General features: G+C 33.9%; 1 protein-coding gene across 6 annotated transcripts in view; it reads right to left on the reverse strand.

The window, feature by feature from the left end:
- Positions 1 to 2,926: 2,926 nt before the first annotated feature.
- Positions 2,927 to 12,593, reverse strand: part of ANKRD17 (ankyrin repeat domain 17) — a 166,937-nt gene continuing 157,270 nt past the window's right edge. For all 6 annotated transcript variants that reach the window (XM_019665320.1, XM_019665321.1, XM_019665319.1 and 3 more), the window contains 4 exons: positions 6,572 to 6,820; positions 5,867 to 6,045; positions 5,299 to 5,463; positions 2,927 to 4,577 (listed from right to left, as the gene is read on the reverse strand). In XM_019665320.1, coding sequence (XP_019520865.1) covers positions 4,518 to 4,577; positions 5,299 to 5,463; positions 5,867 to 6,045; positions 6,572 to 6,820 — 653 coding nt within the window. In that variant the 3' untranslated portion in view covers positions 2,927 to 4,517. The remainder of the gene's footprint in view (positions 4,578 to 5,298; positions 5,464 to 5,866; positions 6,046 to 6,571; positions 6,821 to 12,593) is intronic.

A 12,593-nucleotide genomic window follows, 5' to 3' on the forward strand; every position in this document is an offset into this window, starting at 1 on the left:
CACAGTGGCTTTTAAGCCTAGGTACTCTGACCTTTTAATATCCAGGAGAAAGGGAATTAAAAGAAAATCCTAAAACGAAGAATTCGTATTTATGCACTCACTGTTCATGTAATCTATCTAAATCATGAGTTTTCAAGCTTTTGCTAAGATCCCGAAGACGCCCTTCTGTGGTCAGGACTGGGACCTCTTCAGCCACTGTAGGTCCACCTTTTCTGCTACTCACTGGGTCACATATTATATTCTCATTTTAGTGTTCCATTGTTTTATATTTGAATATTGTGATCTAAACAAAATTTGAGTATTTAACTTCTGCAAATTCCATACATACATTTCTTAACTCACATAATGGGGATGAAAAGAACTTGCTATCTACTTCATATGTTGGGGGGAAAATTGTCAAATATAAAGCCCAGTACAAAAGTAAAGTATTAGCACTAATGTGTATGTATGTACTGGTCAACCAACATTGTGATACCTTGGATCTTTTGAGTTGCAGAGTACAATGTAAGATAACTATACAAATATTGAGCAAACCAACTGAAATCATGTCAACCCTAACACTTTGCAAATAAACATTCATTTTTACGTTCAGTATTTGTGATTAGCCTATTCCTGTCTTTAATATTACTGTTAGGTCACACAACTAATTTTTTAAACTTTAAGCTTCTTAAAAACAGACTATTTAATTTTCTTTCTGCAGTTTCTGAAATTCTTAACCATCACAGTGCTGAATATAGGAATGGAGCTCAAAATTTGAATACTATACATATAAACTGTATATACTAGTATATAGTTATTTATATTTCTCATTTCCTAAGTATGCCTTCTGAAATGTTGGACAAAAGAAACTTTGAAAGATAACTTATTTTCACAAGCAAATGATCTCTTGGAATTAGATTTAGGTTTAATTCCTCTTTTTCTTATTTCTTTAAGGCATTACTTTTCAAAGCCAAAGCTGCCTACCTAGTTAGCTTTTTTCTTTATTGAAAACATCCTCTTGTATCATCTTTCTTGTATTTGGTTCTTAAGTATTGAGCATGCAAAACTGGCTTTCACCTTTCAAAAGTGAATTCATTTAAAGGCAGTAGTACGAAACCTCTTACAACATAACTATTAGTTCTGTATTCCAACTGTCACATTATAAAGGAATTCTTATTTATGTCAAAGCCACAGTGGCAAATTTTTCTCTATATTCACTTACCCAAAATACAAGTGATGGTATTTTTGTAATCAAGGTGTGTAACATAGTAGTAGGTTGTTTATTCAAGTACTAATGATGCTCTCCTAAATTCCAGTCACCTGGAATTCACACCAGTTAATTCACAATAACACCAGCTCCTTGAGTGTTGTGGCTTCTTTAAGCAAGTATTTATCAATGGGGTGTATATTTCCTAAGAGGTTCAGGAGCACCCGGAATTTACAAAGTTTAATGTAAGTATATCAAACTGATATTAGAAAACATCTGGAGAGATTCATTTATCTAAGGTAAAAATACATTGAGTGAATGGAATTCTGACTCGATATTATAAAGTTACTTAACACAGTGAACTGGTTTTCCATTGATATTTTAACCATTTCAAAATAATCCTGATTTTAAAATTTGTTATTTAAAAGGAAGTTTGGGCGTGCTTTAAATGTTCTGTTCTGTAATGCCAGGTCTCTGGAAATGAGTGTTTCTGATAAACATCACAATTAAAATACATTGAATGAATCACAGTATCTGAAAATGTTTTGTGATCTTGAGTTTCCCTGTTTAGTTCAACACTTCGTATTGTTTTTAAAATTAAATTGAATAATATAGAGTGCAAAGTAATTTTTATGAAATATGTATTTAGGTTATTTGAGTCAAAAGAAAGATGGGATAATATTTTCATGAAGAACAAGACAGGATCAGTTAGTAAACTATTTACTCCCACACCCTTTTTTTCCCTGAGAATAAAAATGACTATAAGTGTCGTAATTTACCAAAAAATTAATTTTCAATTACTAATAAACTTTACAGTAATGAGAAACAGAAGGGGAAAATATACTTCACATGAATACTAAAATCAGTTTTTGTGAATATGATATGTTGAAATATATATTTGAAAGTCACGTTAAATAAAATCATATCTAAAATGGAATGGTTGGTAGGACAGATTACACAATAATTGGGATATTAACTATTTTGGGACTTAAGGTGCAAACTAACCCAAGTACGATTTCCAAGAGTTAAGTCACTTCTTAAAAGAAAGAGAGAAAAGAAATACATTATGTAGTCTGCAATTACACATACTTTCAAAAAGGGGGGAAAAAAAAAGACCTGCATGGTCTCAAAAGATTGCTTTTTTTTATTGTTCAAATAAAAATGCACTGCATTACATCTGAAATATAAAAAATGTATTTGAAAAATGGTCCTAGTACAGATTTCGAAAACCATGGTATTGTACTTAATTAACAAGCCCAATCCCCAAAACTAAAAAAGGAGCATTCCAATCTATATCCCCCTGTCCCATAGTTTTAAAGTTAAGAAAATATTGGGTTTTCTCGCTTCTTTTTTTAGTAAGACACCCCATTTTAGGAAATTGTTTTGTGCATCAATAACACTCATGTGTTGTAATATTGGGTGGTATCGATTACCTAGCAGGATTATTTTGATTAGAAAATATCCCCTAGTTAACACAGGAAAGAAATTAAGCAAAAAATTATGATAGTGGCAAAAGTCATCTATAGAAAACATGCTTAAATAGCATTATACCCCTTTCTTCGTAAAGTGCTATAATTTTATCTCATAGCTTTATTTATTTGCAGGATCTCATCTAGCTTTTCCTTTAAATTTGGTTATCAATCACAGGTAGAAAGACAAATTTATGTATTTTAAGACCACCTCCTAAATTAAAAGATACAAGTATGTTATTTACAAACTTCAAGAAATGTTTGAGAAATCTCCTTTTTACTTTATTCAGGCTACCAGAGTAAAAAAATCATGTCACTTACTCAAACAGCGAAGGAACCATATTAATATTGTCAATGTGGGTGATTTATCTGAATTTTAGTTAAATGTTTATGTTCGCCACTGTGGAATTTATGTCTAATTTAAAAAAACCAGATCGATGCATACATTACTTGACTTTTATACTTTCTTTTACATTTCAACCATATAATTTATTTTTCCATACGAGACAGGGTAGGACACATTCTTCTTGGATACGTTATTGTTTATTGTTTCAAGTGAACGGAATAGATAAATCCCACTGAATAGTTTAGTGTGGCCCTGTATCATATATAAACAGGTTAAATGAAGACTTAATTTTGTAATCTGTATATTCATGTCTACCATAAATTGTCTTCATGACAAATGCAAAATTTATTTTATTACTTGCCCCAAGTTAGCTGTTGATCCTTTTCACTGATAATATACAAGTGTAGAGAACAAGAAGCCTTTAAAATTGGGGGGAAAAAATACCTTCCACTAAATTACTGAAAATTGGAAATTTTATGTTGACTCTTGATGACTAGAAAGCCAGTGTTAAGAATCAATATTATCCAATATAAAATAGTACACTGAATTGTTTAATAATAAACAGTATATTAAGAGCTTGTATATGCTGACTGGGAACCAGTGGTGGCTTTTTAAATTCTCAGAAAGGCTAAATATTTTATGGTTAGAAGAAACCACAGGTGATGATGTGTTCCATGTCTCTGTAGCAGCCAAAAATCTTTACAAATTATTTCACAATAAACAAGAGAATTTTACTGGTATTAGTGAGTGGTAATGGTGAGGAGAGAAGAGTGAAGAGAGAAGTGTGTATTAGTTTTAAAAGAGTGACAAGGTAATAAAAAGACATGGAAAAGTGATAAATTTCTTCTTCTAGCCTTGCTGCAGACAAACTCAAGAGAGCAAGATGGGTATTTAAAAAGCCAATGTCGGGAAACTTCCACTGATAATGCCCATTGTTTTACTTTATACTTAAATTACACAAGCAGAAAAGTTATGCTTATTAATAGTTTAATGTATGAAGGAAACATCCAGATTCTGAATATGAAGGTACATATCTCACATTAATTTAAGTCTACATAAAGTAGAGCCTCTATACTGACATACTGAAATTTACTTTCTGCTTAGCCATTTTCTGTTATGTAAACAATTGTACATTTATTTGCCATTCTAAAAGATCAGGATCAAGTTTACATAATTTTGCTAAATTTCCATGTTTGCTCAGAAGCAGTTTACAGTACTAAAACCAACCAGCCAAAGAACAGCTTCAACAGAAAGTTATGTCCAATGGGGAAAGGGGAAAGAAAAAAAAGAAAAATGGTAAGAAAAATGCTAACTAAGGTAAAATGGATGATGATAGGGAATGGGCAGTCACAAATGTTCACAGAAAATAGGTCAGTTAGTAAGTTCTTCTGCAAAAAGCCTACACACTTCAGTCAAGCACATCAGTAGAATGATTTGGGAGCATAAATTTTGTTTCCGGCCACTTGTGATTTCCTCTGAATGAAAAGGAATTTGCAGGCTAACAAGCTGATCCTCATCAGCCAAGCTGGTTCATGTGCACACTGTTCATGTGAGGTGCCCAGGGTCCAGTCCACACCTACAAATAGAACATGCATTTCATTAAATACGTATTACGTATTTAACACATATTTGATTAAAACAAAACTCTTAAAAACTAATGAAGTACTCTTAGCATCTATGGACTAATAGCTAAATCTCATTTAATTTGTAACATACTTGGAAACAATGAAGAAAAGCAATGACAAACCACTTCTGTCTGTGGTTTCCTTGCCTCTTATCCCTCAAACAGGACCTATCATTTTTTTTTTTAAACCATTTTAAACCAAACTGAGTACATAAAGATCGATGGCTGTGGAAGGAAAACGAGTCAAAAATATTAAATATACATCAAAATAAGCTAAAATATACAAACATATTTATGAATTTAAAGTTATAATTACCTTATACAGTGTTTTGACACTTATACTTTTAGTAAATAACCTCGAGATGGCCCTTTTCACACTACTAGTAAATTTTGACATATAAAATTACATTACAACACTTTGCAACTCAAAATTTTTTAGTTACCATCTGCTGTCCAATGAAACATACTATGCCTTTCATAATTTTGGTCCCAAACCACTGCCTTTGGTACCATTTTGTACATCGCTGCTGTATTTCAGCTATGTTAAATTTCCCTCAGTTTCCTCAACTGCCCATATTCACCTTGCTCTTTCACTACCATGATTTACTTGTATTCTATCTGGTTTGGCATCTCATAAACGCTAAATAAATATTCACAGGATGATCAGCCTTACCGTTTGAGGACCATTATTTTCTGTGGAGCTTGAAACCATCTTTATTAGGGAGTTCCAAGAGGGGTCCGCAGCATGAGGGCCATTAAATATGGGTCCTCCAGCACCATCAGGAATTGGTGCTACGGGAGGAATCATTGCATTCCCATACACAGAAAAAGGCATACCCTTACAAAAGGAGGAAACAAAGATTATACACATTCAACTCACTGCTTACTTTTCACAATATAATCAATAGCCTTAAAATTGATATTTGAAACTTCACTTCATTTTGGAAAAGTATAAGTTATCTAGGAAATCTAAAAATTATTTTCTATTATATGATTTCTTCTTGCATTAGATTATGCATAAGCCTACTATATCCAATATATTTTGTCAAAAAACATTTCTCTATACAACTGAGACAAAATCAGGGCTTATAAATATTTCTATTTTAGCTAGATTTTGACCTATAATTGTAGGCCAGAGCACCAGCTTCATTTCACAAACACTTATCCACTTGAAAGAGAAATAAAACTAATAAGAAAAACATTTAGAAATAATGAAAATGCTTATTTAAAATTACCATTACCCCAACTTTAGGAAAGTCCATGTATCCTGCAGGAACATGCTGATGGAATGTACCAGAAGGAGTTACAATTCCTGTACTCTCTCGCTCCATTGCTTGATGCTGTGAAAACACTCCTGGATCAGACATTGGCCTATGAATCATTGGATTTCCCATTCCAGGGTTACACCAGTCTACTTTGTCTGCAGGAAAAACGAAGAGGCAGAAAAAAATAATTGGTGAAATTTAAAATCAGAAGACAGCAAAATAAAATGTTTTCTATATTTCTACTTAATATTTTCCACTTTGACTTATGCATTCCTTCAGAATAATGAACTACTTTTATATATTTACTGCAGTATTTCCATGTTTGTAAATAGTGATATAATACCCTAATAAAGTAACCTAAATATTTTGTGTTACAAAAAAAAAAAAAAGCTAAGATAAAATCTAAAGAGCCCAAAGGAAATATCAACATCTTCACAATATGAGAGGAAGAAAAGAATATGCTTACATTAGACTATTTTTGATCAAAAGGCAATGATAAATTCAAAGAGAGGTCACATGGTAACAATAAATGTCCTGAACTCTCAACTAAAAGTGATCAGGCAAAACAAAGAAATATGAATACCCATCATTTAAGAATGACTATGCATGTTAAATACTGCTCACAATATTTTAGTTAAATACATAAACTTAATTTCCTGTAAGCAGGATAGCATATCATACCTTGGTTGCCACCAATCCCTTCAAAGGACCAGATGCCACTGTGCCCTACTGATGTGGACAAGTTACTCCCAATAACAGATGGAGCTGAAGTTCCAGTTTGCCTGATACGTGCCGAACGTTCAGTCCCAATAGGGACTGGAACTTTTCTATCCTGAGAGACGTTGCTGGGCTTTTCTGACCCTAAAGGTACTGATGATGGGGCAGGAGAAGGTGCACGAACTCCAGAGGACACTGACTGTGCAGGAGAATCTAGAGACAAGATAGTCTGAATTAGTATACATGTCATCTAGAGAGCATGTAAGTTTGTAAAACCAAACCTTAAATTCTAAAGATACCTTAAATATGCATTCTGAGGAAAAATGGGATACGAAAATAACGCTTAAATAATAAATTATGCATATTAAAATTTGGTTAAAGTTCCATAACTTTGTAGTCATTTGTAATCTGGCTCACAATTTTTTCATTTAGTTATGTGACAGAATGTGAAGAAGTGAATGCTGCAACTATAAATGTAATAAACCATTAAACTAATATTGAAATGAATTAACTCTTGACACTGAGTAAAATATAACACCAGAGCAATGAGAGGACAATGTTTAAATTAAAAAAACAAACAACAACAAAATGGAGGTGGGGAAAATCATGCCTATATTAGAAATTCCAGAGCTGTATTCCTTGAGAAGTCAAATGTGACCTGTATTCATCTTTTGTTGTCGGTAATATACTGAATATTACAATTTTAATACAGTGTTCCTTTCTTAAGATGCGTATACATTTTTTTGGCACCCTCTGTATATTTAGAATCATATGGAAGTGGAAAGTGCCATGGAAATCAATTCCATCTTACTAGTGCTTACAGAGGTCTATTTTGGTTAAATTGATACTACTATCTATCAGTGAGTTGTAGTGACTATTAACTAAACGAATGAATGTGAAAATACTTCATAAATTATAATTTATCACATGGATATATTATTGGAGAACAAAAACATGGACTTATTATCTACAAAAGTAAACCAAGAAATCTATTACTTTCTAATGAAAACTTAAAATATAACTCCTGTGGTCATGGATCCACTAGCTAATTTGACAGCACTTAGTTTAACACATCCTAAGATAATTAAAAAGCCACAATATGTATCTTTAAAGCAATTATAAATATTTCAAAATTTACCTTAAAATTACATTGGTATAAAAGGGGTTTCTAGGAAGATTGCAGGTGGCAGCAGCACCACAGGTTTGATTCTTCCCTAACCCTCCCATCAAAACAAAGCCATTAAAATTAGCAAAGCCAAAAACCCATGGATAACATCTATAAAAACACTAACAGACAAGGTATCCAAATGAAGCCAAAGATACAAGTGAAGAGGGACAAATCACCCACAGCTATAATAAGACTGGTGGTATCAGCATCTGTGGGGAAGGAAGCAATTCTCCAGACCTAAGAACAGGAGATTAGAGAACCACAAAAACAGTTCAAGGTACTCAAGGGAAAGCAAGGCCGGCCAAAATGAGAACAGCAAGTGAAACTGGGAGAGGTCAGCCTACCCACGTGATTGAAAGGGCTTCACAATAAGGTCTGAAGAAGCTGGAGCAATGTCAGCCACCTTATGAACTCTCTAAAGTACCTGCTAAAGCCTCTTTCCAGGATAAAGCCCCACAATGATAAGAAACTTCTGGGAACAGATTAAAACTAAGCAGGAAAGAGACAACAGAAGCAAAGAGAAGATCCAGTCAAGAGTAGAGCAGACTAGATAGGGGTGGGTGAGTGGATAAGGACAACAAAACCAGCAGATTTAATAAAGTACAAGGCCATATTTTTGCACACTTTCCTAAAATAGGGGATGCTAGAGCCTTTAAGCTAGAAAAAGATATTCTGATCTACTTATCCCTTCTAAAAGTTCAGGAAACTCACTTCATTTAAAACTTCAAAACAGAATAGAACTGCAGTCGAATTCCACACAAAGCTATTATATGAATTAAAAGAGATATGGACCCATAATGCTGTGTAGACAATAAAAGCCTGCCAGAAAGAAAGCTATATCCTAATATTCCAAAAGCACATCAGAAAAAAGCTATAAACTAAAACTCTAAAGTGTGTTAAAATAAATGAGGAAAAAGGTATGAAAGAACAGCATAACCCAGATTTAGTAAAACGAAACAAAATGACAAAACTCAGGAAAGTATTAGCAACAAAAGAAAATTCCAGAAAAGACTAAATTGAACTACAAGAAACACAAGCTGGTGTAAACACAAGTGATAAAGTTTTGTTTATTGTTTTTTAAACTACGTATTCAAAGAGCACAATTACACACCTGAAAAAAATCAACTCAGAACAACTAACACCAAGACATAGTCAAAGGTATCAGGTAGGCAGGAAGGATGGAAGGCAAGAACAGACGGAAGGACGATGAATGAATCCTACATTCCCCTGGACTTATCTCTGGGAGCCTGCCTTAACCTGTGTCAGATCTATTCTAGTTTGTTTCTATTTCCTTTCCTGTAGCTTCCAAAAACAAAAGCAAAGTAATAGCAACTCTCTACATTCTGTTTAAGTGAACAGAATAACTAAGGCTTGCCTGCTGACAAGCCCTCTTCACATATTCTGCCACCTCACTAGTCACAGTTTTTAATCATATAACTGTTTTCTGCTTCCTCCCCACAAGCTTACTAGACTAACCACAACCACCTAAGTGAAGAATGATCCAATTCTGGCTTGCCAGCAATCCATGATTGACGTGGCCTGACTTGAACATGAGCTGAGCCAATCAAATTCCTCACTTGAGGAAGGTCCAATCGATAAACAGAGAAAAGCTGGTTTAATTAACTATGAATTGAACCCTTGAGGACCATATACGAGATTATGAAAAAGCCTCGATGTAAATAGAAGAGACTCATAAGAAACAGAACATGAGTGAGACCATAAATCCTCAGAGATAGAGAACATAGCTGTCCCAAATCCTGGTGGTTCTGAAGACGTCCCTGCAAAACTTAAAGTAAACACCACTTTCCTTGAGATTCCTTGGGTGAGTCTATATTCCTTACCATGAAAAAGAGCCTATTAAATTTCCTTTCTCATCTCTAATTATTATAATTTCTTTAATTAGGAAAAAAAGCAAAATCTAATTCAGAATCATGTTATTTTAAAATATGCCAGCTTATATATTGGGGAGAAAAAAAACAGGTTTTGGAAGTTTTTTGGGAACTTAAAAAAAGAAACCAGAATACTAAATTACAAATACAAAATTAGGTACAGGACCTTGGCAGAGCCCTTCGCAAATGAGATACTCTGAAGCTTAAGCTTCACTGGCTTCATGTAAATCCACTTTAGTTTTGAAATGACAACAGGGTCCTGAATTCAAACTGAAAGAGCAATGTGACTTACAAATTAAAAAAGTGCTCCTGCAGGAAAATTACACTGTATTTCTTCATGCTTCAGTTCAGTGTTTATTGAACTACAGTAGATCATGAGATGAATGTGGTTGGTTATGACTAGCATTAAACAATTTTTTAAGGTTAAAGAAAATAGAAAACACCAGTGTGCAACATACACTGTAAGGATTAAATACTGTTTTGGTAAATACATTATTTCAACTATACACACACATACATGTGTACTGAATGTAAAATTGGTTTCTTTCTTTCAAAATTGTAAAGCTCTTTGATTTGACAAATTTTAATAAGATTGAATGTCAAAACGGCCCACTCACTAAATTTGCCAAGGACTGAAACTCAGACCACAGCCAGTGATCAGTAATCAATGCACGGAATGGTTGAGTGTTGGTAGGATAGACTTTAGCAGTTTGGGTGGATTGAGGCCTCAGGTGATCTCTGCCCATCTTGTATGCACAAGGTTCTTAGACATCACCAATCTGTTGTTCTGGGGCCTCAAGAAAGGATTCTTTGCTTTATTTTTTATTTTTTAAGGAAGAAAGCTGGGTCCCCCACATCCCAACTTAATTTTTCAGGGTCCTAGTATCATGTCCTACTCCAACGGGGGGTGGGTTGGGAGGGGAGGGGAGAAGGAGTGGAATATGGAGAAATGTGATAGAAACCTGTTCAAGTATCTAAAACCAGATACATATATTGTGAAAAGTAAGTCATGCTTCCGCAGTTAGTTCTACAACAGCTTTCAGAATGGGAGCTTTTTAAGAAAAGTATCTATTGTAGATAAATACTGAAAATCAAATTTTAAAAGACTACTATGAACAACCCAAAATACCAAATTACATCCATGTGAACAGATTGCTGAGAGAAGAGCTGGAAGTGAGAAAAACAAACTAAATGGTCATTAAAAAGTAACAATATTTAGATTTAAATTAGGTAAGGAAGATACAAACTAGTTAGAAATTCAGTATGAGAGGTGAAAATCTGAGGGTCTTGCCTGAATCAATCACTCTAATAGATGCAAAATGACGACGCTATAATTCCTTGTGCATTTATGAGCTGTCACTAAGGAAGACTGTTCCCTTTTGCATTTTAAAATTCTATTTATAATCATTATGGATTCATGGATTCTTGTTTTAGCCAATGAGCTGCCATTATTCATTTTGGTGATCAAATTGTCCTGGACTTGGCCAAGTGGGAGTCCCTTCAAGCTACCTCCTGTCCTTCTGACATGTCCCCACCATTCTGAGCACTGAATTACTTTCTGACACTGTAAGACTCTGCAGGCTCCCCTTAAACTTTTTCTGCCCTAGCTCTTGAATCAGCTGTTTCTCCAAGAAGCTCTAGCTTCTTTTAATGGACAAAAATATTTAACAGAAAGATCTGGTCACTAGATGTGCTCAATGTTACCAAAGAGTCATTGCTTCTAGGCTCTTTCAGTAGACAGAGCTGGGGGGAAAAATGGCAATTTTATATAATTCAATCCAATAGATATGAAACTAAAACATCATGAGTTCATGTTGATTCTGTAATTCCAATCCAGTTCCATAAGGTTTTCCTTGCCTTACCCCCATTCCATATTTCTGTCTGCTCACAGTGAGAGCCCTATATCATAACATCATCAAAATCTTTATTCATTTGCTCAACCCTATAGTATATTCCATATCGTTTTAGAATTGCTTATCAATAGTATGTATTACTAAAAAAACAAATGTCCTAAGTAGAATTGAAGATTTATATGAAATCTATTTGTCTTTTGACTGAAGGGTACATTATTTTCTTCTTATATTGGTACATTATTTTCATACTTTTTACAATAGTTCTGGCATGTTTCTATCACAATCCCTTTGAATTATTTCTTAAACTGTTTCTTCTCATTTAAGGATATCTGTGCAATGATAATTAATATTCTTTCTATGTAAAGGTCCTCATTATTTGACAAACACAAGAAAAACTATACAGCATGTAAATTCACTACAGGGAACAACTTACTTCATGCTTTAACTGAAAACACTTTGATACACATCTCTCAAATATTTAATTTTTTTTTACTCTTTCACTCAGTTATTTGGGCCCTATTACCCGGGTTCTAGCACTGTTAGAAGAAATTTGTAGTTAAAAAAAATGAATTATTATAATTTTCTTAAGGAGAAAGTAATTCTTTTTTTTTAGCTGATCCATCCTGCCACCTGTTGGCAGCTCAGCGGCTGCTCAACTCGGGCCGGGCCTCAAACCGCTGTTGCTCAGAGCTCAAACTCTTGAGCGAGCTCTTAACCAACTGAGCCACTCGGCCGGCCCTAGGAGAAAGTAATTTGATGTCTTTATCCCCACACACAAAAAATTGAAAAACACAAACATAAAAACCCAATAACCTTATACTACAGAATTCTCTTAATGAGTCGAATTCTCTATTTATGACTGAAAAAATCTAATCAGTGCTTCCAAAGTCTGACTATAGTAAAAAACACACATCTGATAATATGAAACAGCTGTGCTATTTACGTAGTAAATGAGATTTAAAGGTGGACAAAAAGCATGTGCTATTTTATACTTTTAAGGTTAGAAATCTTTCTCCTTGGTGGCTGTATTCTACAATAAAACTGAAAGTCAATATAAATCAATAGACACTACAGTA

This window comes from Hipposideros armiger, unplaced genomic scaffold (assembly GCF_001890085.2).
Source record: "Hipposideros armiger isolate ML-2016 unplaced genomic scaffold, ASM189008v1 scaffold_439, whole genome shotgun sequence".
Classification (NCBI taxonomy): domain Eukaryota; kingdom Metazoa; phylum Chordata; class Mammalia; order Chiroptera; family Hipposideridae; genus Hipposideros; species Hipposideros armiger.